General features: G+C 52.4%; 1 protein-coding gene across 1 annotated transcript in view; it reads left to right on the top strand.

The window, feature by feature from the left end:
* Positions 1-23,786, top strand: part of RET (ret proto-oncogene) — a 43,573-nt gene extending 19,787 nt beyond the window's left edge. Inside the window, exons 4-20 of the mRNA XM_055333538.1 lie at positions 599-843; positions 2,062-2,257; positions 3,545-3,744; positions 5,788-6,046; positions 6,775-6,900; positions 7,440-7,550; positions 8,087-8,209; positions 9,292-9,548; positions 12,609-12,756; positions 14,229-14,336; positions 15,329-15,543; positions 15,629-15,751; positions 17,696-17,766; positions 19,042-19,179; positions 20,279-20,378; positions 22,082-22,229; positions 23,568-23,786. Of these exons, the coding sequence (XP_055189513.1) occupies positions 599-843; positions 2,062-2,257; positions 3,545-3,744; positions 5,788-6,046; positions 6,775-6,900; positions 7,440-7,550; positions 8,087-8,209; positions 9,292-9,548; positions 12,609-12,756; positions 14,229-14,336; positions 15,329-15,543; positions 15,629-15,751; positions 17,696-17,766; positions 19,042-19,179; positions 20,279-20,378; positions 22,082-22,229; positions 23,568-23,725 (2,726 nt within the window). The 3' untranslated portion in view covers positions 23,726-23,786. The remainder of the gene's footprint in view (positions 1-598; positions 844-2,061; positions 2,258-3,544; positions 3,745-5,787; positions 6,047-6,774; positions 6,901-7,439; positions 7,551-8,086; positions 8,210-9,291; positions 9,549-12,608; positions 12,757-14,228; positions 14,337-15,328; positions 15,544-15,628; positions 15,752-17,695; positions 17,767-19,041; positions 19,180-20,278; positions 20,379-22,081; positions 22,230-23,567) is intronic.
* The last annotated feature ends 3,215 nt before the right edge of the window (positions 23,787-27,001 follow it).

Here is a 27,001-nt window from a genome sequence, read left to right as displayed (position 1 = left end):
CCTTCATCTATCGTGTCTTCTGGTGAGGAAACTGGGGCACAGAGAGGCGGAACAACCAGTCTGGGATCACACGGCCAGGAGGTGTAAAGCAGGGGTACAAAGAAGGCAATTGGAAGCATTTGTGTGTTAACTTCCAGTCACACACTAAAAGTCCACCGTGTTTGTTTTCAGATGGTGGAATAGTGGCTTTATTTCTCATGTTCTCTAAAATGAGCACGTACTAGTTCCGTAATTTAAAAATCGCCTGTTTTTTTTTCAAAAGCCAGCCAGTGCTAGGAGCTGTATCTCTGGGCCTACAGCCTGGTTGAGCTGGTGTTCCCCTCCCCCATCAGTATGGAGGTGGGGAAACTGGCAGGCACAGGAAAAGCTCATTAGAGCACAGTCATCACTGCATACAGGTGCTTGGAGCTCTGTGCCCCTCCCCCAATCTGGAGCCGGGGAGGAGGAGCTCAGGGCAGGGCTGGCATGGTCCCCAGCTTGGACCCGCAGAGCCCCCCTCCCCTGCAGCCACTCCTGGCGGGCCCAGAAAAAGACAGCTAGCTCACCCTGATTCCTGGAGGGAAGTCATGTTGGGGTTCCTGGTCTGCTTGGTGTGTAGGTGAGAATCTGCCCTTCCGTTGCGCCCCGGACAGCCTGGAGGTGAGCACGCGCTGGGCCCTGGACCGTGAGCTGCGGGAGAAGTATGAGCTGGTGGCCGCGTGCACCGTGCGCGTCGCTGCGCGTAAAGAGGAGGTGGTGATGGTGCCCTTCCCCGTGACCGTGTATGACGAGGACGACTCGGCGCCCACCTCCCTCGGGGGCTTCGACACTGCCAGCGCCGTGGTGGAGTTCAAGAGGAAGGAGGTGCCTGTCTGCCTCGCCTGTGCTTGTGTCTTGTCTGTCGTCCATCTGTTGGGCCTCTGCCACTCCGCCCACCATCTATTCTGGGTCTGTTCAGGGTCCGTCCGTCTAGCCATCCAGCCACGTGGCTGACCATCCTTCCAGATATGTGTCTTTCATTTGCCGGCCCAGGGCTTTCTTGGGGCTTTCTGCCTGTCTCGGGGGTAGCAGAGGAGAGGGGAGGCCAGCCCCGCTGGCCTATGACAGTGTCTGGGGACCCTGGATGCCTAGCATGTGCCTGACCAGGCTGTCAAGGCCAAGCGCTTGCATCAGGTACCGGGGCGCACCTGTGCCGCTGCCGGTAGGCACAGCGGTGCTACCCCGCGGCGGGGAGAGGACAGTTGCCCAGGAGGGCGCTCCCTTCCCCCGCTGTCAGCCCTCACTGGAGGTCTGAGAGAGACTCCTGAGCGGTTCTGGCTGGGATCTCCCTGCACGGCTCCGCCCACCGCGGCCTGCCCGGGCGCTGGTCCACACTGGTGGAGCGTGACTGCCACCTGCTGGGCCTTGGGCGTCCTGCAGCCGGCCGGCGAGGGGCACAATGGGAGCTGGGTGTTACCTGCCTCTCCACGCACCCCGCACCCCGGGTGCTGGTTTGGCGGATGGGCTGGCGGGAGGAAAGCACAGCTCATTGGTAAAGACCCCATAAGCTTGAAAGGGCTTGCCTTGGGGTAACAACAGAGTCTAGTTAGCAGCGAAAGCAAATATGCCCTGTGACTGCTCAACTTTTCTTGTGATCCCCTCCAGCCTGGTATATGGAAGGTACTTGGAAGAGAACATTCTGGTGTACACCGGGGCTTGACTCCAGTTCTGCCAACTATCTCAGTGTGACAGAGAGCTAACCCCACCCTGGGTGGCCTGGCTTACTGTTCTCCTAAGGGACCTGGTAAAGCCTGTCAGCAGAGCACCTGGACATCTGCTTTAAAAAATCTCTTCCTACCGGAAGTCTGTAGATGCCTATCACACCTGTTGCACAGATGAGACACAGTGGCCTAGGGATGGTGACTGGGCCAGACTTGCAAGGGACCCCACAGGAACTCTAACATAGGTCAGTCTGTTGTTAGAGTTGGCTCTGACTACATAGCTTGGCCCACCGGTGGGGCATGTGCCCTTCTGAAGTCTCAGGCTCCAGGGTCTCTGAGGGGTCCCTCTCACCAGCTCTGACTGGCATCCTGTTGTCTGCAGGGCACTGTGGTGGCCACAATACATGTCTTTGACGCGGACGTGGTACCAGCATCTGGGGAGCTCCTGAGGCGATACACAAGTACACTACTCCCTGGGGATGCCTGGGCCCTCCAGACATTTCGTGTGGAACACTCACCCAACGAGACCTTGGTCCAGGCCAACGGCAGCTTTGTGCGGGCAACTGTGCATGACTACAGTAAGAGGGGCCAGGCATGGCCTGGCTGGGCCCCCTAGGGAACTGGCAGTCCACTCTTCCAACAGCACCCTACACACACAGACACCTGTCCTGGCCCTCTGAGCCCCAGGCTACAGATCCTTCCACCCTACCCAGCCCTTCATTGTCTTTACTGGGCTCACCTTGGCCACACTGGTGGGTTTTTACAGGCTTCTCTCCTGGAGCTGCCTCCTGGCAGATGGACTTCCCCATGCTGACTGTGCCAGGGCTCACTGCCCACTACAAACATAGACATCATTGCCTGGGGCCTTCCTCTGGCCTCTGCTTTGTGGGCCCCCAAGGTGCCTAAGTGCTTGGGGATTATTTCTCCCTTGTCCCCATAGTTCTCTATTAGTAGGTTAGTATATAATGGCAGCTCTGTGTGCTTGAGTCAGAGGATTCCACAAAGATTGTCCTATCTGGCTTCTGGAATGTACCACAGAACTAAGCTCCAGGGATGCATGGTGCTCACCTGCAGGTTGGGGCACCTTCATCAGCTGCCTTGCCTCCTCCACCCTGCTGCCCATATTTTTCTAGAATCACCTTCCAAATACCCAACTTGCACTTGAATCCTTGTTTTGAGATCTGCTTCTGAGGGATCCCAGAACCGCTGGTACCATCACCCCTTTGTGCCTGGACCTATCCTGTTTGTTTCTCATCCTCTCCACCCCCATTGAGCCTTTGAAAGTCTCCTTGCCTGTACAAGGGAAGATGTTATCCCTGCCCAGGCTCACTCACTGTATGTAGCATGTGTACGAACACCTCCCCTATCCTTCTGTCTCTGCAAAACTAGGACCATAGCCATGGCATATAGCAGGTACAGAAACGTGCAGGCTCCAGGCTCTGGAGGAATGGAGGCCAGTATAGTCTTCCCAGGGCCTCAGTGGTGGTAGATCTTTATCTTGTGTATGCCTATACCCCACACATACATACTCCATGTATACATGTACACATGTAGACCCTATACACAACGCACACAGACACCCCACCACACATGTACCTACATACCACACATATGTACAGGTTACCTCCCAGCTATGAAGGGTTCTCTTGGCTTCCAGCTCAGCACAGGGCCAACATTTAAACAGTGGTTCTAACTTAACACCACCTGCCAAGTCTGTTATCCACACGGCATAAGTGTGGAAGTCTGTGTTTGCACACATGGGTGTGCATGCCAGGCATGTGGCTGGGAGGAGGCCCGCAGTGGCATGGAGCAGTGGTCCTAGGCCTGCAGCAATTAGGGAGTCATCAGTGTGCTCCCACCCACAGGGCTGGTTCTCAACCGGAGCCTCCCCATCTCGGAGAGCCGCTCCCTGCAGCTGGCCGTTCTGGTCAATGACTCGGACTTCCAGGGTCCCGGGGAGGGCATCCTCTTGCTCCACTTCAACGTGACGGTGCTGCCTGTCAGCCTGCACTTACCCAGCGCCTACACCTTCACTGTGAGCAGACGGGCCCGCCGCTTTGCCCAGGTGAGCCTGCAGCCTGATGCCTGGCCTGGGAAGAGGCCTGCAGGGGCAGAGGACCCCCGATGGGAGGGCACTCTGTTTAACAGTTTGCAAGCAGGGCTGGGGTTGAGAAATCCTCCTGCCCTGGAGTGAGTACACAGAGTGGCCCAGGGGGAGCCATGGGCACAGGCCTGGGGAAGCTGGACTATGGCGGAGTTGGTAGAGTCCTGGGCAGGGGTGGTGGGCACCAGGGGTCTCCTTTTTGCCCTCTTCCATTCTTATCTTTAAAACGTGTTTTGTCCTAACATAAGAGCAATGCCAGCTAGATCTACATATGGTAGACTTAAATCTTCCTGGTAAATTATTAACCAGAAAGTGGTTTGTAAAAATACGGGCCTCATGTGGCTCCTTACGTTCAAAACCAAATTTTCATTAATGGAATTTGCACATCTGTAAATGCAGGCAGTAAGCAGTGGCGCCCTCTGCGGGGAAAGGCTGGGAACACTTCACTTTACCTGCTGCAAGTGCCTTTACTAGAGCCTGTCTTGTGTTTGTCGTTGGAAAACAATGAGAAGTGGAAAAAACATAAAGTAATAAGTATCCATTAAGGAAGACAAGGGACGGAGAGGACTGATCCCTTCTCACCCTGTCAGCTAGTGCTTATCATTTTGATACAGTTCTTTCTAGAATATTTCTCTTAAGGACTTTTGTCATTTTACTTGGAATTGCAGCATGCATATGACTTTCTGCTCCTTCCTGATGGAGTGGCTTCAGACACATCCCCTTCAGAAGGTCCTGCTTAGGGCTATTTCCAGTTGTTCCTGTCTCTGTGGTTGGTTCCCGTGCCCCTTCCAGCCCTGACAGCCACCCAGGTCCAAAACACAAAGGACCCCACCCTTGGACATGTCCCAGCTCCGTGACCTGCCATCCAAGGTCTTTTATGGAGGCAGAGGTCAAGAATGGTGAGAGGTGGCAAGGCAGAGGGGCCCGAAGGGTCTCCGAGGAGCTACTGAATGGGAACAAGCACTGCAGAAGACGTGTACTCCAACACCCTCAAAAATCATAGAGACCTGAGTCCCAATCTAGCCTCACCCTCACTGTGATCTTTCACCCCCTCTCCAGGCTTTATGATTGTAAATTGAGGATAGTGGCCTGGGCAATTTGGAGGACCACATGGGGGAGTGGAAGCCAGTACACTTTATATGGGGATGTGCTGGGACAGCCACCATCCAAGAGGTGGTTTTGCTGTGGAGTCAGGCCTGGGTATAGAGGAGCATGGCTCTGTCCTGGGCCTGAGCAAGGCTGAGCAGGGACCTGCTAAGTGGCTGCAAGCAGAGCCTCACCCTGCCCCACCCCTGCCCTCTGCCCCCCAGCCTTAACTAGTCAGAGTCTGGGTTTAAGCCTCTGAAACTCTCATTCTAACTCAAGCGGCCAAAGGATAGAAAGGAGAGTTTCAGCTGCCCAGCTCCAGGACCCAGCAATGGTACTACCAGCCTAGCATCCCCAGGAGAAGCATCTTGTCTTTCCCAGGGCTTCCAGCCACAGTCCCAGGAAGGCCCCCTGGAGCTGTAGGACAGGCAACTATGGTACATGAATCATGTGGCCCCCAGTGCAGTGCTCTCACTGCCCCAGCAGGTAGCCTGGGCAGGGGGTGGAGCACCCCAGCCACTTGGAGTAAGGGTGGCAGTTGGTGGTCCCCAGAACAAATGTGGCCTGGCCAGAAGAGGTGAGGGGAGGTGAGGAAGAGGGACCCACTCAGCCTTCATGTCAAAACAAGTGAGTGAATAAAGAATGAGCTGGAGAAGGGGCATCTCTTGAGGCAGTCTCTAAACCAAACCTCAGTCCGTGTCCTTTCACCTCTGGCTCCCAGGAGCAGGGGTGGGCGGTGGTGTGATGGACGGAACCAGGGCCAGGCAAGTAGATGGGTCTGCCAGTTCCAGGGGCATGGAATACAGGGACTTGTCATTCCTGGACCTGGTAGGTTTCAGGCTGCCCAGAAGCCCCTCCGGCCACCAGCACAGGCCAGTGCCCTACCCAACTGAGGCATTCCCTGTGCCCCATGCCTAGATTGGGAAAGTCTGTGTGGAAAACTGCCAGGAGTTCAGTGGCATCCACGTGCAGTACAAGCTGCAGCTCTCCAGCACCAACTGCAGCGTCCTGGGGGTGGTCACGTCAACCGAGGACACCACAGGGACCCTGTATGTGAATGACACGGAAGCCCTGCAGCGGCTCGATTGTTCTCAACTCCAGTACACAGTGGTGGCTGCCGACCGGCCAACCCGCAGGCAGACCCAGGCCCCGCTGGTCGTCACCGTGGAGGGGACATGTGAGTGCCAGGGCCCCATGGAGGGTCGGGACAGGCAGGGTGTGGTAGAACTACGGACTTTTCACACACAGAAGGGGCCAGGCCTGTCCCCCTTCGCCTATTGGTAACGTCCCTGAGACTGCCTGAGTATCCTTCCCTATAAAGTGAGAATAACAGCGCACCCTGCATAGCCAGGCTGGGAGGATAAAACAGTGTAGCCCAGAGTGACCCCATAGTAGATGGTCACTACTCCCCATCACCACTGCCCATGCATTCTGTCCATGCACTTGCTTCAGGGCTGCCTTATAAAGCACAAGACCCTGGTTAAATTTAACCTTCAGGTAAGGAACAAGCAATTTTTTGTTGTATGTCCTACGTAACCTTTGCAGAGTCTCTTAGAAGGCAGACTTCTAAGTGTGTCCATGCGGTGTTAGAGACACAGTTACACAAAGTGAGTATTCAGTGTTTATCTGAAATTCAGGTTTAACTGGCGTGTGTGTTTTTGGCTGAGTCTAGCCACTAGCCACCGCACATCCTCCCTCCATACTTACCCCACCTTGCCATGACTGCAGTCCCAGCCCTCTTCTTCGAGGGGCCCCATCACTGCCCTGTGTCCTAGTGCTAAGGCACTCCTGCCCTTCTGGGCTCACCCATGAGAAAGGCTCTACCGAGGCTTCTCTCTGCCCCTGGATGCTGGCTGGACACTGGCGCCAGGCCAGCCCCCTCTGACCAGTTTCTGCCACCTGCAGATGTGGCTGAGGAGCCAGGCTGCCCCCTGTCCTGTGCAGTCAGCAAGAGACGGCCTGAGTGTGAAGAGTGCGGCGGCCTGGGCTCTCTGACGGGCAGGTGCGAGTGGAGACAGGGAGATGGCAAAGGTAGGCCCCACACAGAGCCAGGCCTATGGCCAGGCAGTCGAGAGGGGTAATGGTGGCTGAGTGGAAATGGGGTCCATGTGGGCCTGCTGGCCGCTATGATGGCCCTCCCTTCTGCACCTCTGTTGTCCAGAGCCCACTTGTAGTTCCTGATGCAAGGAGAGGGTGGGCATGAGTGCAGAGTATGAGCAGCACAAGGACATTCAGGCTCTTCATCATTGTGGGACCGCAGGGCCCTTTGGGTTTGGGAAGGTCTGAGCCAAAGTTGGGATGTGCAGGAGACAGAGAGGCTCTAGCTGGAAGGCCCCAGGCCAGGCCATGTGGCCCCAGGCAGTAAGACTGGTACACAGACAGCAGCCGGGTCCACACTGTGCCCTCCACAAGGATCCCACTTATGGAATCTCTGCTCCGGCCTCAGTTCGCTCCTCTGGAGGGGTCAGGGTTGGCCAGGGAGGCCCTGGGATGCCACCTTCTGGCTCTGGCAGTCTGACCAAGGCGGGTACTCCCAAATGGTAGTGACTGGCCTGCCGTGTGTATTTTAGGGATCACCAGAAACTTCTCCACCTGCTCCCCCAATGTCAAGACCTGCCCTGATGGCCACTGTGATGCTGTAGAGAGCAGGAATGTCAACATCTGCCCCCAGGACTGCCTCCGTAAGCAACCACTGGGCCCACCAAGTTCAAGGGCCTGGCATGGGTAGGGGTAGCCAGCCAGTGGGAGAGGCTTGGACTCCCACCCCTACTTCAGCCAGACCAGCCTCATTCCTGAGTCTCATATACCGAGACTTTCTGACATTTCCTTGGAATAAAGGGCTCTGCTCCATCAAAACTCTGGAGACTGGTGCCCTGACCCACTCTCCAGTGTCTCTCTGGCCAGCTGACGTGGGTACAGCTCCTAACCCCTGATTCTCCTGCCTCCCTGCTGCCCCTTCTGTGCTTTTGTAAAGTAACCTCAGCAAGGACCCTGGGCAGCCTGTGGGTTCCTGCTCCCATCTGCTGGTGCCAGGGACCTGGACTGGGGGCAGACTGTGCTGATTCCTGCCCAGGTTTCCCAGATTTCAGAGTTCACTGCCCTCCCCAAGTCTGAGCATGCTGACATCATGTGGGGAGGGACCTCTCATGCTTCCACCTGGGTGGTCCTGGTTTGTCCAGTCACACCAGGAGGCTTAGTGGGCTGCATCTGTCACCAGGGGGTGGCAGCATCATCGGTGGGCATGAGCCAGGGGACCGCTGGGGGATAAAAGCTGGCTTCGGAATCTGCAACTGTTTTCCTGAAGAGAAGAAGTGCTTCTGCGAGCCTGAAGACAGCCAGGGTGAGTGGGTAATGGGGGCACTGCTGCCGGGCAGGGCTCCCCACACCTCCCTGAGCCCCCGTGAACCAGGGAGGAAATTGCAGGAAAGCAGGTGAAACCCAAGAGACCCTCTTCCTTCCTCTAGGCCTCGATTCCCCAATCTGTGTAGACAGGTCTAGGTCAGAGCCTCTACAGAGTGACTTCTGGCCCAAAGTTCTGTGACTAAGGTTGGGCTGGAAAGTTCTTCCACGAAAGAAAGAAAGAAAGAAAGAAAGAAAGAAAGAAAGAAAGAAAGAAAGAAAGAAAGAAAGAAAGAAAGAGAAGAAAGAGAAGAAAGAGAAGAGAGAGAGAAGAGAGAGAAAGAAAGAAAGAAAGAAAGAAAGAAAGAAAGAAAGAGAAAGAGAGAGAAGAAAGAAAGAAAGAAAGAAAGAAAGAAAGAAAGAAAGAAAGAAAGAAAGATCTTCCACCAAATAATTCGGCATCTGCTCAGATTGTCCTTGCCCAGGGCCTTGTCTGGGCCCCAGCACCATAGATCAGAACCCCCGCCCCTGCCAGCCCAAGCCTGCAGATGTTCCTTCCACGCTAGCAGGTACAGTGGGCAGCATGGACCTGGGCACCCGGGGAGCTTTCATGACTGAGCCCAAGGATTTTTTCTCCTAGTTGAGTTGTTGCTGCATGGTGCTAGGTCCAGAGCCACTTTCCTTCCCTCTCCCAGTTTCATAAAGAAAATACAAAAGACATCAGGAACACAGAGGAGGGAGTCTGCCTCCCACCAGTGCTCCAGGGCCAGCTGGCTTTGGTGCAGTGTTCCACGGCCGGTGCAGTCGTTGCATATGCTGCCTCTGCTGTGTGACCTCAGGCAGGCTGCTTAAACTCCCTGGACCTCTTGGCCCTTCTGTAGGAGGGTGACAGCACTCTCTGTAGGGCAAACATAACGCACAGTCCCCGCCAAATAGTCAGTGCCGTGTGAGTGTCTGTATTTCTCTCACATCCTGACGCCAGCAGCACTTGCCAGCTGCTCAGTTTGCCACAGCAGCCTTCCAGCTGTGGATCCTGGGGCACCCTTCCGGAGCGCTGCCCCTCACAGCCACCCCTGCCCACAGACCCACTGTGTGATGAGCTCTGCCGCACGGTGATTGCGGCGGCTGTGCTCTTCTCCTTCATCGTCTCCATGCTGCTCTCCACCTTCTGCATCCACCGCTACCACAAGAATGCCCACAAGCCGCCCATCGCCTCCGCCGAAATGACCTTCCGCCGGCCCGCCCAGGCCTTCCCAGTCAGCTACTCCTCATCAGGCGCCCGCCGGCCCTCACTGGACTCCATGGAGAACCAGGTCTCTGTGGATGCCTTCAAGATCCCGGTGAGGCTCTGAGCAGGGCCTCGCCCATAGAGTCCACCCTCCTGGCGGCCCTGCAGGGGGCTGCCCTCCGGCCTGGGGAAGCTGGGAGGTGTGGGGAGGGGTGCACAGGGCACCCTGATGCTGAATGTCCTGTAGCCCAGAAGCAGCTAATGCATCCTCACCCACCAGGAGGATGCTGTGACCAACCCCCCCAGTCTTCGCGGAGCTGCCTTCCAGGGAGGGCAGCAGGCAGAGGGCTGCAAAGGCACAGGGGCAGTTTAGCAGAGTGGAGAATAAGTGCTAATTTAGTTGGACTGAGATTTGGGATGGTGGGCCTGCCATACCTGATAGGGCATGGTCCTGCGGATGCCCCAAGAACTGGGCGGAGATCCTGAGGAAGCCTGTGGGTTTTATTCTCAGAGGATAGGACCCTGGGGCTTAGGGGTTCAGCAAAGGAAGCCTATATTCTGCCTTCATTTCTGCAGGCTGCTCTGTGGAAACATCTATGGGGTGGGTGCAAAAGTGGGAGCCCTATGATGAGGCGCTCTCCTCATCCAGGCAAAAGATGGTGGCAGGCAGGGGCTGGACCAGGGTGGCAGCAGTGGGGAGGGGAGTTCATCTGTGGAGTGAAAAAAGAGGTGCTATGGGGCCTCTGGTCCAGCTGTGGAGGAGGCAGGCCCCAGGATTCTGTAACCAGCTGCCTGATAGAGAGTGCCAGCCAGAGCCAGCAGGTTGGCTGCTCTCCATGGGAGGTCCTGGGCCCATAGTTACTGGGTACTCCATAGAACCTCCTCCTTGCTAGGCCTGCCATCAACCTGCCCTGCTTCTTCCATATCCCTGCTGACAACTGCTGAGGAGCTGGAAACCAGGTTCTTTTTTAAAATCTTTAAAAATGTTATTTTTTCATGAGAGACACAGAGAGAGGCAGAGACCTAGGCAGAGGGAGAAGCAGGTTCCCTGCAGGGAGCCTGATGCAGGACTCAATCCCAGGACCCCAGGATCACACCCTGAGCCAAAGGCAGAGCTCAACCATTGAGCCACCCAAGTGCTCCAAGAAACCAGGTTCTTAAGAGGGGCTGAAAAGATGTGCATGTGAATAGAAGCTCCACCCCCAAGGCCTGGCAGGGAACATTGCATCTTGACTAGAGCCTCCAAGCAGAAAATTCAGGAACCACCCACTGGCCTTTGGCAGTATCCAACCAGGGCTAGGAGGTGGCTAAGGTTTGTTGGAGGTGCCACCCAAGGGTGCTCACCCCTTAGTGTGGGCCTGGGCCATGGGAGCCATTCCCACTGGTGGCAGACACTGCAGCCTCTCTCCTAGCTTTCCTAGTTCCCGTCGCTACACAGATGGGATGTGACCCCTGTCCTGTAAAGCATCTCTGCCACCACAGCCAGCCTCTGGGATGAGCCACTTGATTCCTTTATAAACCCAGGCAGTGTACAGTGAGGTACACGGGAAGGGCAGTGCTGGCAGGTGCTTGTACAAGTGAACATACACCACCCTCCGCCTACGCCAGCTTGGGCCCTCAGCATGGAGAAGCCAGAGCCTAGTCTGCAGCCCAGGGCCTACTGACCAGCTCTGAGGACACATTACTCAACTGCTTGATCTTAGTTGTCTCTTATATAAAGCAGAGAGAATTTTTAATGTCCCAAAAGAAAATCAAATCAGTGCTATCCACACATGCTTAGTGCAGTTTCCACATGCAGCGAATGCCTATCCAGTGCAATGGGGAGGAAGGACACGAGGGTAACAATGATGATGTTGTCTCCACTCCTGACTGTGGGTTCTTGCAGAACCCGAGACAACACCAGGATGCCCAGGAGCTGGCCAGCAGGAGCCCTAGATACAGTGCTGAAAGGAGGTCACCTCTGCCCACAGGGCAAACACAGCTATACTTGGGTGTTGGAAAACATGGCTCTGCCTGGCAGGGCCGGAGGACCCAATGGTGTCATCTGTGGGGGTCAGGCGAATCTGGCAGGGTGCATCATAGCAGCACCCCCAGGCCACACCCACCTCCAGCTGCAGGGAGAGTTGGGGCAATAGATGCCCAGTGCCGGCACATGAAGGGAGGTTTCAGCCTCCCTGGTCAGAGTTCAAAGATTTGGAGCCAGGCTGGGGTCTGGGAAGATGTCCCAGAGTAGTCTTTTCTTTTCTTTTTTTTTTGTAAGATTTTATTTATTTATTTGACAGATTGTGCATGCACACAAACAAGTAAGCAGAGTGGCAGGGAGACGGAGAGGCAGGATCCCTGCTGAGCAGTCTCTGATGCAGGGCTGGATCCCAGGACCCTGGGATCATAACCTGAGCCAAAGGCTCAACTGACTGATGCCCAACTGACTGAGCCACCCAGGCACCCCCCCCACAGTAGTCTTGAGTGGGATTTTAGTAGGAAGGCAGGATGGGTAGAGGGGAGCATGGTAGCAGGTGGATGCAGGTTCAAGGAAATGGCGAGTCCCATGAGAGGAATAGCCTCTTCCACATGTCAGGATGGAGGCTTCCAACCCCCCTAGTGATATCTTTTCTGGGGCACCACACAGAAAAGGACACTTCCATCCATAGTTAGGGGTCCTGTTCTGGGAGGCAGCATAGGCTGCTAATGCCAACAGGGTCCTAGGAATCTCTGGAGAGGACAGATTGGGCCGTAGTCTGTAGGACATCAGTGGCTTGTGGACAGTACCGGGAAGCTTGGGCTCAACTCCCAGGAAAGACGCCACACTCCTATGTGAACACCCCCTACATCCTTAGTAAGCCCTAAACTCCTTGTTTGAGAAATGAAGACATGGGCCCGAGATGGCCAAGGGCATGTTCAGTAGACTGGGGACAAGCAAGGATCCAGGCATCCAGAGTCCAGGCCATTCTGTGGCAACGTTTATCTCTCCGTAAGGTACAGGTCCTGCCCAACTGTGGGGTCCCACTCTCAGTGCAGGTAGATGACCATTGCCCACTAGTCCAGGTGGCAGTTTGCACACCAGAGCTTGTCCATTGGAGACTCATTTATGAGCCTTGTCTTCTTCTTTTCCTCTTACCCTCACCAACTTTCTCCCTTCTCCTCTTCTTCCCTTTCCTCCAACCCCACATAGGAGGATCCTAAGTGGGAATTCCCTCGGAAGAACTTAGTTCTTGGAAAAACTCTGGGAGAAGGTGAATTTGGAAAAGTGGTTAAGGCAACAGCTTTCCGGCTAAAAGGCAAAGCAGGATACACGACCGTTGCCGTGAAGATGCTGAAAGGTACCTGTCCAGGCAGTATGCACAGGTGGCTCTGGAGCCACCCTGACAACCATGATGTGGCAGCCAGCCTAGGGCCCTCTAAAGAGCACACCCCCCCACCATTGCTATTCTTGAGTGGCTGCATTCTGGAGATGCCCCCATGCACCATCACAGATAACAAGGGCCAGGGTAGTCCCTGGAGAAACAGGGCAAGAGAACTTTTCATCACTGGGAAGGTTCTAGAATGGTGCTGTTTCTGCACCAATGTTGGGTATAGATCTGAGTTTTTTAAAAATTAAAAGGCCTTTTGGTTTTGAACTGACAGCTCTTCCATCCCGGTCTGCCCATTCATCCCTTTCAACCAGGTGCCCCTGTGGTCCTGGTGAAGAAGCCACCTGTAAGGCTTGGCCCCTGTCTCTTGGGGCCCTACCTGGCCCAATCCCCAGTGGCCCCCAGTGCCCTGCCTCTGAGACCGGTCGTGCCACAAGTCTGGCTCTAAATGGGTACACACCCACCCATATACACACACACTCACTGGTGTTTCTGAGCAGAGGCTGGGTGGATGGCCCTCTGCCATGCCAGGAGTCTGGCTCACATGGACCAAGGGCCCAGTAGCCTTGCAGCGGGTACAAGTCGGCAGGTGCACATGAGAATTCTAGTGCAGCACTCAGGGCTACACTGTGCAAGGTGCTTGAATCCTTACCTAGGCCTCAGACTGTGTCTTTCTGTGCTCCCCCCTGAAGCCCCACACACTAAGGGGCACACTGAGACCAGCCCCAGGCCACCATGTATGGGGCCCAGCACCCTCTCTCCCAGCTGTCCTCTCATTTCCAGACAAGCGTGTGGCTAGAGGTGGCGATGTGGTACAGCTCGGCAGTGAGCTGTGGGGCAGCTGCCCCAGGAGGCCTGCTTAGCCAAGGCTTCTGACCCCACATCCCTCCCCTTAGGCTTCAGCTCCTCGTGGGAGCCCAAGCACAGCTCTGCTCACCCTCAGGATGCACGTGTGCACATGGCAGAGGCCACCTCTGTGAAGTCCCATAATCTCCAACTGTATCCAGGGCCTCACCTCCTGTTGAGTGCTTGGTCAGCAGCTGTTATAGGACATGAAACAGTCCTCTTACCTTCCCAGAAGGATTTATGAGGACAATGTCTGTGTACCACTGTCCTTGAAAGATGACAATTGCAAGGAAATATTACCACTTACACACACAGCCGGTCCTGGGAAGGTTTCCATAGAAAGACCTGGCTGATGTGGAAGTTTGCTCCTCAGGGTTATTATTCACTGGAGGCATTTGAGGCTACTGTTGACCATCCTAAGCCCAAGAGCCCCAGGCAGCAGGGTCCTTGGGGGCCTGGTCTAAAACCAAGTAGGCAAGGAGATAACCAGGGTCTGTGCAGACCTATGATGTGGATCAGGTGACCCAGGGGTGGTCACAAGAGGGGGCTTCCAGAAGGGATTTGTTGGCAACTCGCTGTGTTTATGTGCATTTCAGAGAATGCTTCCCCAAGCGAGCTGCGGGATCTGCTATCAGAATTCAATCTCCTGAAGCAGGTCAACCACCCGCATGTCATCAAGCTGTACGGAGCCTGCAGCCAGGATGGTAAGGCCGGCCAAGGGACAGGCAGCTGCCCAGGGGAGGCTAAGGGTTCTGGGCTGCTTCATTCTTCCTCCTTCTCCTCCCTTGTCCTCGGTTGCTCCGGCCCCCACCAAAGTTGTGTGCATCCTCCTGTATGTTGGTGAGAGGACCAGGAGGGGCTGCTGCAGGACTGCTCGCATGAGGCCTCTACTCCGAGGCCTAGGTGCTCCCTAAGCTGCTGCAGCTGCTCAGAGGTCTCTGGTGACATCCTGCTTTGTCAACACCATGTTCCAAGTGGAGCCCCAGCGCAGGGAGCTCTAGAAACAGATGGTGTATCCTGGACACCTACTGGGGACTAGGCATACCATGACCCCCAAGTAACCCCAGTCCCAGCCCTGCATGATGGAGGCATCATCACCATTTCTCACCTAAGGACACAGGAGGTTGGCCTGGTCTGTGCCACTTAAGGGCTTCTCCCTGTGTGTGTGCTCCTGTGCACAGATGTGTGTGTTGCAGGTACGAGAGGGCATTGTGCACCAGGGAGAGGGCAGAAAAGATGCTGGTTGGCACCAGCAGGACTTGAGGCTGGGCCTGGGACAAGATGGCAGCCAAAGCCCTGTTGAGAACAGGGAACACGTGCCATGTGAGGCTTTAGATCCTCTGTCAGCCATCCCTAGCCTGCGCTGCAGCGAGGCAAAGGGTGTAGAAAGACATGACATCCTAGCAGCAGGAGTGTGCCTTTCAGGGGAGTGCTGAGCACAGTGGCATCCCAGAAGGTTGCGCTCAGCAGCCCAGGGAGCCCACTGTGGCATGGGCAGCGTGAGGAGAGCAAGCCACACGAGTGAGCAGACACTGACACATGGACTCATGCTGCTTTGGCACCCAGGCCACTGGCATGGCTGTGTCCTTCTGCCCACTTATTGGTAGGATGTGGAGCCTGCCTGGGGACCCTGTAGCCTCCTCCCATGCTCCTAGAGCTGGCCGGACTTCTCACAGCCCCCTTTCTCTGCCCCCAGGGCCACTCTTCCTCATTGTGGAGTATGCCAAGTATGGCTCACTGCGGGGCTTCCTCCGAGAAAGCCGCAAGGCGGGTCCAGGCTATGTGGGCAGTGGAGGCAGCCGAAGCTCCAGCTACCTGGACAACCCCGAGGAGCGGGCGCTGACCATGGGCGACCTCATCTCCTTCGCCTGGCAGATCTCTCGGGGGATGCGGTACCTGGCAGAGATGAAGGTGTGTGCCATGCCAGCCCCGGCTCCCCACTGCCAGCGATGGGGACCCGGGCTTGAGGGGTCCCTGCCTGTTGTCTTCCCTGCAGCTTGTCCATCGGGACTTGGCCGCCAGAAACGTCCTGGTGGCTGAGGGGCGGAAGATGAAGATTTCAGATTTTGGCCTCTCCCGAGATGTTTATGAGGAAGATTCCTACGTGAAGAGGAGCAAGGTACCAGGTCCTTGTGGGAGCAAGGGAGGGCCCAGGGCTCCCCTAGCAGGGGGCAGGGTTCCTACAGTGGGTAGGGGCAGAGCCCCTAGAACACCGGCGAGGAGAGAGCAGAGTTTTAGAGTATGAACTTCTATCCTCATCTTCAAACCCTTCCTGATTCCTGGGTTCCCAGAGAGCCAGTTCAGGACCTCCCCTCTCCCCCGGGTCTGTTTCTTCTCTTCCTAAGGGCCATACCCACGTTTTCAGAGGGCCTGCTAGGGAGGGGGTTCCCTGGGCTTCTCTTGCTTTTAACCACCAACACTGTGGAAAGTCACCTAATGCTGTGGAAATGACAGTTGCTCCACAGTTGTTCCTGTCGCTTCCACAAGATGAAAGGTCCCTTGTTTCCTCTCTGTAACTTCAGCTCTTCACTCAAAGGAGACTGAAGTCAACATACCTGAGTGTGGCAGTCATTCTGGGCAGGGAGGAATGAACTGCTTTACAGGTAGTGGTTCCCCTGGGATGGGGGCCTGGGAACCTCTGGCTGGGTGAGTTTGGAAGGTTCACGGGGAGGCCCTGAGATGGAGTCCAGAGACAGAGGATAGGTTCTCAGACAGCTTTTTCCGAACCTCTGAAATAGGTGGTTGGGGACTCTTCTGAGGAAGTCTGCTTCGCTGTGTTGTCCAGCTCCCTGTGGCATTCCTCCTAACGCTTGTGATTCCACTGCCCTCTCAGACCTTCCCCTGCAGCCTTCTTGTGACAGATGAGACAGGGCCACTCACAGGGCTGTTCAAGAGTCACAGCTGCCTGGCCTTCAGAACGAAACTGCACAAAAATAAAAAAAGAGAAAAATTTTAAAAAGCGACTGCATACATTTCAGATCTGCTCTAATGGGTCAGGAGAAGCCCTGTGTTGCCACAGGCTGTGAGGATGAGGTTTCGTTTCTTCTGGGGTTTCCGTTATGACAGCATATCTCAGAACTACTAAAGGGGAAGTGGAGAAGCCTCCTTTCTGCCCCGTGCAGAGCTGTGGACAGAGGCTTTCTATTGATGCACTGGTCCTCCAAGAATGGCCTGTGTCATGGAACAGAGAAGTACCGGCATCCAAGCACAAGGGCCCCTAGAGAGTGCAGGCAGCAGGCAGTGTTGTTATGAACACATGCTCCCAGAAAATCACCCTTTCATTAAGGATGTAAATCCTAAAAAATGCTTTAAGAAAAAAGAAATTATAGGAAAAGTTGCATTAAAATCCAGCACATGCATTTTTGGCTGACTTGTGTCCTAATCCTTAACCTAATGAAAAGCTATTTGTCAAGTTGCATGGGAAGCCTTGTTAGGTCTGACCCCAGCACCTCTCCAGTGGGGGCACTGTCTCAGAGGATGCTCACAGAGCTTTGGGATAAAATGATGGGGAAAGAAGCAGCCCCAAAGCATAGAAACAGATTTCTTCCCTTGGGGTGTCTCAGAAAAGCCTTTAGCGTGTTGGTTTGCATCAATAGTCCCCAAGATGGAAGTGCTGGAAGTTGGTATCCCAAACTCATTCACCCTCAGAAATCGGGAGATCTTGCTGGATGGTGTTGTTTGCCCACACATTGAGCTTCACCACCCTGGGCACCCAGAACCCTCTGGACCTGGCTGTAGGGAAGGGACCTGGCTGGTGTGAGCCAGTCATGATTCCTTGGGTTTCTTCTCAGCAGGGATGTAGTGCATGACAAGCACGCCCTGTGTACCTGTGGGCAGGCCAGCTGACTCCCTCCAGTGTCTCAGCCATGCCAGATTAGAGTTCCAGACCCTCTGGAACTTGCTGTCAATTCTGTACCTGGGAGCACTCTGCATGTCGTTACACAGCATCCTTCCAGAGCCGGGAGTGCCTGGGACATGACCTCACCCTCCTCCACACCCCCAACCCCTGGTTCCCAGGGTGTTGTCAGAGCGATGTTAATGCCTTTCCTCATTCCCTTTATAGGGTCGGATTCCAGTCAAGTGGATGGCAATTGAGTCTCTTTTCGATCATATCTATACCACCCAAAGTGATGTGTAAGTGTGGGTGTTGCTTTTCTGGGGTCAAGGTTACATGTATAATATGCCACAATGACTATCTGGGCAGCGTGGCTGGGACCCAAGTGCCTGTTGGCTCATACCAACCATCTGCAATGACTGCTGCCCCTCCCTGCAAGCTGAGGGAGCTTCGCATATTCATTCAGCAAATGGCAGGGACCTGTGCAGTGGTTCTGAGAGTCGCAGTGGAGTGCATGAGAGCCATGAGCAGGTAACTGCAAATTCCGCTCACTGCTCCCCTTCTCAGCCCCTCCCTCTCCTCTTTGGGCATCTTCATGCCACCCAGGCCCAGCCAAGCAGTTCCCCGGCTGTGGATCTGAGTGTGGGCTGGGCTCAGGCAAGTTCCCCTGGGAGCAGAATGGTCCCCACCCACAAGGAGCGTGGCCTTGAGTGAGTCCCAAACTGCTCAAAAAATGAGAACTAAAAGTTGGCCTTCCAGGTCCAATCATAAGACCAGATAGCTTTCAAAAACACAACAGACTTGTTACTCAGTATGCTGCCATCAACAGACGTGCATGTCTTGAATAATGTGGGCTGAGGAAAGGCAGCTCCTGAACAGTTCAAAACAGTTATGTTGAGAGTATGTAAAATGTTTGAAAATGCAGAGAACAGGGTAATGAAGACACTGGAAGTCACTTGGATCCCACTGCCTCTAAGTAGCTCCTGTAGCTCCTGGCCTTCATGGGCTTTCTAGTGTTCTCCTTATGTGCAGGTGTATGCTGTCTGTTGCTGTAAGTGGGCTCATGTGACAATGCTATTTTGTAATGTGGTTCGCACTTCACAGTTAAATATTTTTCTATGTCAGGGCCTTTTTTCTTCCAAGATTTCATGAAAATTTCCAAGCCCACAGGAAAGGTGAAGGAATTGGTGCAAGCAGCCCTGGGTCCCATGGCGTAGATCCCCGTGACCTAGGTCCCCACCTTGCACCTTGCTGCACTTGCTCAGCTGCTTTGTGCTGTCTCTGATGCTTCAGTGCATCTCCACAGGGCCAGCCAAGTACCCCTCATGGGTGTGGGGTCTGAGCTTGGGCAGTGGCCCTGTCGGGCTGCAGCACTGCAGGGGTGAGAGCTGGGCAGGCAGACAGCTTACCCCCACCTCCATTCTACATCCATCCATGAAGTCAGGCCCCAGATGGCTCTTTGCACTGAGGGCTGGTGGGGTGAACAGCTGCTGGGAGGATGGACATATCATCTGCTGAGGGGAGGACACCGCTGGCCCAGGACAGCCGCTCACTGGTTGTCTCACTCCCCTTAGGTGGTCCTTCGGTGTCCTGCTGTGGGAGATTGTGACTCTGGGGGGCAACCCCTACCCTGGGATTCCTCCAGAGCGGCTCTTCAACCTTCTGAAGACAGGCTACCGGATGGAGAGGCCTGACAACTGCAGTGAGGAGATGTGAGCAGGCTTTGCTTTAGCCCAGCCTCCCTCAGACACAGACAATATACTCATTCCCTCCCTGCTCCTGAGCAGCCCTGGACGCGAGCCCAGGGTGAAGCAGGTGGTAGATAGTAACAGGGCAGAGCATGCCAGAAGTCAGAGAACCACCACTAGGCACCACAACAGATGCTGGGGACCCTGATTCCATTGGGGACTGAGTGTGCTTCCTGAGGGTGTGGGGGAGACTTGGATGAGCGGCAATTGGGAAGGATGAAAGGGTGCTTCAGACCCAGGGAGCAGATGAAACCCAAGGCCTGTCCCTGCAGGATACTTGGGGAGGAGCAGGTAATTCAGAATGAGCCGATAGGTGCATGTTGGGGAGTCCCCACATGGAAGCACAGAGGTCAGGAGGTAGCAGACATAAGGACCCTGCACCACAGCCCAGGAGCCCCAGAGTCTTCACATATGGTGGTTCCAGCAGACAATTCTCGGAGGACAGGCTGAGAACACATGAGAAAGCGACCATCATAGGCAGAAACACACTGGTCCATTCATTCCACAAAATCTGTTGTGTGCTGACTACCCTGGCTCAGGGCTAAATGAGGGAGTGCAGGTGCCATCTCTCTGGGTGGCCTGGGCTGGCAGGCAGCTGGCCCAGCGCACACCCACATAGCAACCCTGGGGCCCCTGCAGCCATGCCATAGACCCAGAGAAATGAGGAAGTGAGGCAGGTACAAGACAGGTGATTGGCAGATATTTTGCTTGTTTATTTCTACAACCACTTAATATTTCATAAGTGTTTGAAGGACTGGCATTGCTCCCTCAGCCACCATAGTAGGCTTGGCATCCTGTTAGCTGTTTTCTAATGTCTGAAAAGGAATTGAAAACAAATCTCTCTCAAGGGAAAGGAGACAGAAGATGCTGGACCACAACACCAGGCACCCTGAGTGGGCCTAGTGACCCCGTAGATGCAACTCAGAGAAGGATGTCAGTGATGCAGAAATGGCTTTGAGTTTGAGAACAGAGCCTTCTGGGCTGAAGGCACTGTGCTGAGTGTGGTGACTGTGATCGGGCAATCCTTGCAGGGTCATAACTGCCTATCTGTGCTTCCCTCCAGGTACGGTCTAATGCTGCAGTGTTGGAAGCAGGAACCAGACAAGAGGCCAGTGTTTGCTGACATCAGCAAAGACTTAGAGAAGATGATGGTTAAGAACAGAGTGAGTACCTGGAGCCAGTTCCTTGTGTTGGCCTCCTGCACGCTGAACACAGCAGTGGGGGACTCCAGCCTCACCTCAGTTCTATGGAGGTCCCAGTGCAGGGGCAGAGCAAGGCCATGCAAAGGGAGACAGTCATGCTGCCTCCTGAGGGCAGCCAGCAACCAAACCCTTACTCCTTGAGCCCCCTCTCAAATCATAAAGAAACCAAGGTTCTTCCCTTTATACTTAGAACTCTCCACAGACAGATGTGGGAGGCAAATAATCCAAAGTCAAAATAATTTTTAGTAACGGAACATGAAAGAGTGGAGTTGAAGTAGGGGATGGAAGTGGCTAGGGAGTAGTTGGGACCATGGCAAAAACAGAGGGGCACGTCTGAAGGACCCCTCAGCATAGCCACATGTAATCTGTAGGAATATGAGAGCCAGAGTGTCAGGTCCTCTAAATTTTAAAGGATATTTGTGTTAAGATTCCCAGTCTCTAATGTTAATAACTAGTTTAAATTTCCAAAAGCTCAGTCTGCTCCAAGTAAAGCATATCTGGGAATCCAGATTTAGCCCGTGTGCTCCAGGTTACAACTCTGTAGGTAAATAAGAAAGCCAACAACTTTCAACTTATACTTATTGAGCAACTGTTATGTAACATATTCTGTCTCAGATGCTGGGGATACAAGCAAACAAGACAGGCACAAGTCTTGCTTTCAGGGTTTCATCTTTGCATTGACACATTTACTAAAAGTTGGCATTGCTTCATACACAATAACAAAGACGCATAGTGTAAGGTGCTTGTAATAAAACCTAACATCAGTGTACCACTGTTTGGGCCGAGCCTCCAAATCCTGTGAATATAGGGTTGTCTTAAATAAAAGTAATAGGTGATGCCAAGAGAGCCAGCCTTCCTAGAACAGAGCTGAGAAACACAGCCAGGAAAATGCTAGAACCATTCATTACACATTTAACCAGGGCAGCAGCAGTGGCAGGCCCTGGGAAATCCTGCATTGAAGCTGAAGTGTATAGCAGTATCCTATGCAAAACCTGCATCAATGACTTCAGATTTCTGAGCCCTGATGTACTGTTCTAGAAGACAGGGTCCTCAGAGGAAAGCTGAAAAGTGTCCAGCAAGTTGGAGACGCTTTTTGACACTCCCACATGAGTAATGCTAGAGTGAGCTGTCCCAGAGCCTTGGGTTTGGTAAACAGGCTAGGTCCCTGGTGCTGGGTGTGGTATACCACCATGCTGCAGAGACAGGACTTGAACAATGAAGGAGCACATTTCTCCCCCCAAAAAGGTGAATTTCTAGGGGAAGCGACAAAGGCTGTGGAACAGCACCAGTGAAGCAGAGGTTGGGAGAGGGGCTGTCTGGTGAAGGTTTCAAGTCTCCGGGAGGGGATCCCTGGTGGCGCAGCGGTTTGGCGCCTGCCTTTGGCCCAGGGCGCGATCCTGGAGACCCGGGATCGAATCCCACATCAGGCTCCCAGTGCATGGAGCCTGCTTCTCCCTCTGCCTATGTCTCTGCCTCTCTCTCTCTCTCTGTGTGTGTGACTATCATAAATAAATAAAGAATAAAAAAATTCAAGTCTCCAGGAGAAGCCAGTAAGACAGCATGGGGTAGGACTCAGCCAGGGCTTCTGCCTTTGGGTGGGGAGGGGCAAGGGGCGAGTCCAGTTGTGGCCTACACCAGGGTGAACAGCCATCTGTCTCTTCCAGGACTACTTGGACCTGGCGGCGTCCACCCCATCTGACTCCCTGCTTTATGACGATGGCCTCTCGGAGGAGGAGACACCTCTGGTGGACTGTAATAATGCTCCCCTCCCTCGAACCCTTCCCTCCACGTGGATTGAAAACAAACTCTATGGTAGAATTTCACATGCATTTACTAGATTCTAGCAACGTTGTGCCTCTCTGCACTATCCTTACTCTCTGTAATGCTTTTTAATAGTGTTTCTGGTCTGAATGAAACCAAATCTCTCTCTGAACCTCTTTATTTGTAAATGTCTGACTTTCCATCCGTTTACGTTCAGGCATTTTTGAAACTGTTTTTTTAAAAGGATGTGAAAATAAGTATAATTACCACACTACCCAGCAACTCACTATTATAGAGAAGAAAGAGAGCTGGGCAGAACTCTCAGGGGATATTGAGAAAATGATAAATCATTTCTGGGGTGGGTATGTATCAAGTCATAGTACTTCTAATTAACTACTGGATAAATTTACCCAATCTGAAGAGGCATTTAATTTAGACAGGAGGAGCCAGGACCACTCTGCCTGCACTGAAGGCGCAGCCTGTGGTCACACCCAGACCCCAGCTGGGTGGTCAGGTGGCTCCCAGAGGCCACTTGGTACTAGGGAGTGTGGGCTGGCCTAGCCTGGTCCCACCCACATGCCCCCCATCAGGGAAGACACATACAGGCTGCTGTTTTCACATCCTTTGCATTACACACTGTCATGACAGTTGCCGTTTATGAAGTCAGTGCTAAAAGCTGGAGCAAATGCTTTTGAAAGAACGTAGTCTGTGGTGCTGTGGTCTTGCAATGGACAGTAAATATGGTTCTTGCCAAAACTCCTTCTTTTGTCTTTGATTAAACACTTAAAAAATTTTCTGTTTCTTAACTTGATCATTGATTGTTTTAAAATCTTGGAGTTTCAAGCATTTTTCAGCTGAGATTGTTCCTTTTGCATGCCTCCTGAATCACTGATTTCCTTGCTGGCTTTGGGTCTAGCGCTACATGCCATTTGTCCTGTCGACGCTATGGGGCTCGCCCGCGTGTACCCTTGATTTGGAAGATTCTCTCCTCCATGGTGGGCTTGGATGGAAGACAAGTAGGCTTCTTATGTTAGAGAACTTTTTTTTAAAAGCTTCCCACTTCAGTATGCCCTTTAATTCAGCAATGCTTTATGCTATCTTAGAAAAAGACTTAAACGGGTCAACAAATACTTAGATTTGGAAGTTTGAAGCTCATAAAAGTCAAAATTGGTAGTTCTTGTTAAGTTCTGGTTACCAAGAGAGCACATGATCTTTCCCCCAAAATATAACAGTGTTTTGGAAACCTGAAGCAGGAAACCATTCATGTAATTGGCACAGAAACCAGAAAGTTTGGTTTGAACCTCAAAGGGAGTTTTGCCAAGGCCTTACTGTCTGCACATGAAGTTTTGGTTCTTCAGTGCAGAACAAATTATCTGTTTTCATTTTTAGGCATGTCAGACCCGAACTGGCCTGAAGAGAGTCCTGTACCACTCACGAGAGCTGATGGCACTAACTCTGTGTGTCCAAGATATGCAAATGATAGTGTATATGCTAACTGGATGGTTTCACCCTCAGCGGCACAATTAATGGACGCATTTGATAGTTAACATTTCTTTGTGAAAGGTAATGGACTCACAAGGGGAAGAAACATGCCGAGAATGGAAAGTCTGCCGGCCCCTCCTTTGTGCACCTCACACTGGCTGGTGATTTTCCCTCCTGGCACACGTAGCCACTGGACCAGAGTTGTGAGTCCAGCCTCTAGTTATTCCTTCCTCTTCGGCCCTCAGTAGTACCCTGTGTTGGTCCGTGCTCATCGGTGACCACCACACATTCTGTGCTCACACATGTGGGTCCTTCAATCACTACCTGAGCTGTTTTATTTTTCTGGTTGCCACCAAACAAGGCAACAAGATTTAAACACGAAGCACACACACCAAAGGGCAACAGGAAAAATAAAATCTGGCCCAAACAACATGTTCTTGTTCAGAACAAGAGCCCAGCAAGGCCTTGTAGGGGTGTCAAAACCCACTACAGCCAGGGCTGGAGGGGATGAGGAGACCTCGGGATGGGCCTCAACTCAGCGTTTGAGTTCTTGAGAACGTTTTTGGTTTTATTTTTTTAATCATGGCGCCTTTTCTTAGGAAGACGTTTGATTTTTATCATGATTTAAATGATTTTTAAATTTAGCACAATGGAGAGATTTGATGCCATATTTACTATATAGGTGGGTGGTGTGAGGGGAATGGGCTCACAGACGCTTCTGTCCCCATCACTGAGTGATCACTGCGCCCTGACAAGAACGGTATGAAGAAAAGGGGCGTTTGAGTGGAATGGCTCCAGTCCAAGGATTGCTGACAGCCAAGACTTGGCTGCTGTGAATCCCACTGCTGCCAGCCTTCATGCACCACATGTCCAGCGCCAGAAAGCAGTGGCTCGTCTCATACATTAGGAGTAGTGGGTGGGGTTAGTGCTCAGCTTAAAAAGGACAGTTCAGCTAGTTATGTTAGAAGTAACATTGACAATGACCAAGGACTGCTACCCTCTGATTACAGTTCTGATGTGGAAAAGACAATGTTTTGGCTCTCATAGAGCTTGTGTGAAAAGGTACGTGTATCCACTCTTTCTGTCTTTGTAAGTTAATGCTGCTATAGCGAGACATTCTTGTTTATTAGATTCTGACCATGACTCATAAGCTTCTTGACATTCTTCACTGCTTGTTTGTGGTCACAGACACTCTGTACTCCTCCCATCTGTGGGGGTGGCTTTCGGGAAGTTCCCAGCTGCTCTTCTGACTGTAACCTCTAGGGAGAGGGTCAGTTCCCAACACGCTGCCTGGCCTTCAGACTTAAAGCACTGTAAAGGACTGACAGTGTCTCATCCAAACGCTGTATCTCATAGGCGTTTCACAAAAGCAGTAAAATTAGGGAATTTTTGTAGCTTGGATGAGTATGTAGCAGAGCCTCATAGTATGTGTGTGTATGCGTGTGCACACAAACCCGCAGAGGGAGAGCTGGAAAAACACGCTGTAACGTGGCTTTAGTTTAGGCCACTTTTCAGACACACTGTGATAAGTTCTTTTACAAATAATCTAGTTGTGGTAAACTTTTGGTTTTCAGATGTGGTTAATGACAGTCTTATTAAATGCAGAAAAAAGGATAAACTCTTCAAATTGTTAAAAAATACCTACTCAACAGGTGCGAGTTGCCACAGTGGGTTTGTTCTTGGCAGGGTGAAAGCTCCAGGTCTTAACCCTTGACCAGTTATCTAATGTCTATTCCTGAGTTTTAAAAGCACTCATACTTACTGGTCCTATCAGACTATTTTCATATGCATATACACTGAAGTTACCAAGTATTAAGTATTACTGAGCATTAAGTAGCAATCTGTCAGTTATTAAAATTTGTAAAATCTATTTATGAAAGGTTACTAAACCATACCATTGTTAATTTGCTTTTGTAACAAGGTGACTAAGGAAATAATTTCAATTATGTGAATAAAATCATCTATCATAAAATGTGTAAACTTCTTTTCTCTTTTTAACTTCCCAGTTGGAAACATCAGGTTTCTGATTTTGAAGTTTCAACGTGTAAGGATTGAAATACCACAAGGAGATCTGTCATGGTAACCCCTGGGGAAGTGACAGTGCTCAAAGAACTAGGAGGTGCTTGGTCATTGACTTATCTTGAACAATATGTAGGTGACTAGGCACATTATGGGAACTGTTAAAGTGCCGCTAGTTCCACCATTCTTTCCTTTGTGTTTCTTTCCCTGAAATAGAGCAACAGCCACATCGAGTTCAGGTGTTTGCGGTTCTCTAGCAAATTGGCTTATTTCTTAAAGCTGCCATTAGACAGATGTGCAAGAAGGGATGCAAAATGCATAGCCATAACTGAAAGTCTGGTACAGTCAGTGATAAACTTTTGCCCTGAACTACCATAAGTTTAAAAGACCAAGTCTTTCTGCTGGGTTATGCATGCATTCTCTGAACTCCTCCTCAAATGCCTGGCAGGGAGCAGATAGGTCAGTTGGCAAACACAAGTTGTTACCAATATAAATCTGATTTCTGAGTGTGTCGTGCACTAGATGCCAAAAGCCTATGTCATTTCCCACATTTGGTGTACACACGTGCACACACACACACACACACACACACACACACACCTGGACGGACTGCCCCTGGCCCTCGAAGCTCTGGCTTCCGGCCCTCAGCACCCATGTCCACTCTTGACGTCCCCCTTCAATCTGAATCACAGGGGCTGGAAGTAAACGTAATCTCTAGGGTGAGCGATTTGTTACAGTCTTTTCCTCTGACCGTTTAGAAACCCATGCTGAGAAAAGCTGATACTAAAATACTAAAAGCCCCCTTTTTCAAGAGCATTGAACTTCCATTAGGAGTGTTTGTATGTTTGGTTTATTTGTCTTAAAAAGCACATTCCTCCACCAATTTCCACAAACGATGCTTTTCTACCATAAGGGCAGCTTATTTTAAGAGTGGAAATTTAGTTGAATATAATGCCTGAGAATGGGGCTTGGACAAATACTTTATATGTAATAGAAAATTCAAAGGAAAAGCATAATCTTCCCCAGTATAAATAAAGCATCATTTCCCCAGTGAATGGTTTCCTCTCCTCCCTTGGGCATATTCATGTATAGGATATTTAGCAGGTGGCATTTAGGGTGGTTCTAGATGATGCCTGAGAAATCCATAACTCTGTGGCTCTGGAAAGACATGGTGGTCTGAAGGGCACGCGTAGTGGTGGAGGAGCTTCCTCATCCCTTCAGCATGAAGATATTCACAGAGCTTATTCTCTGCTCTTGTCCTTGTGCAGAAAACACCCCTCCACTGAGTCTGCCTGTTCTGTTCTCTCATCTCTTCTCCACAG

Source organism: Nyctereutes procyonoides, unplaced genomic scaffold (assembly GCF_905146905.1).
Source record: "Nyctereutes procyonoides isolate TBG_1078 unplaced genomic scaffold, NYPRO_anot_genome, whole genome shotgun sequence".
NCBI classification, from domain to species: domain Eukaryota; kingdom Metazoa; phylum Chordata; class Mammalia; order Carnivora; family Canidae; genus Nyctereutes; species Nyctereutes procyonoides.
This window is presented reverse-complemented; position numbering and strand designations above follow the sequence as displayed.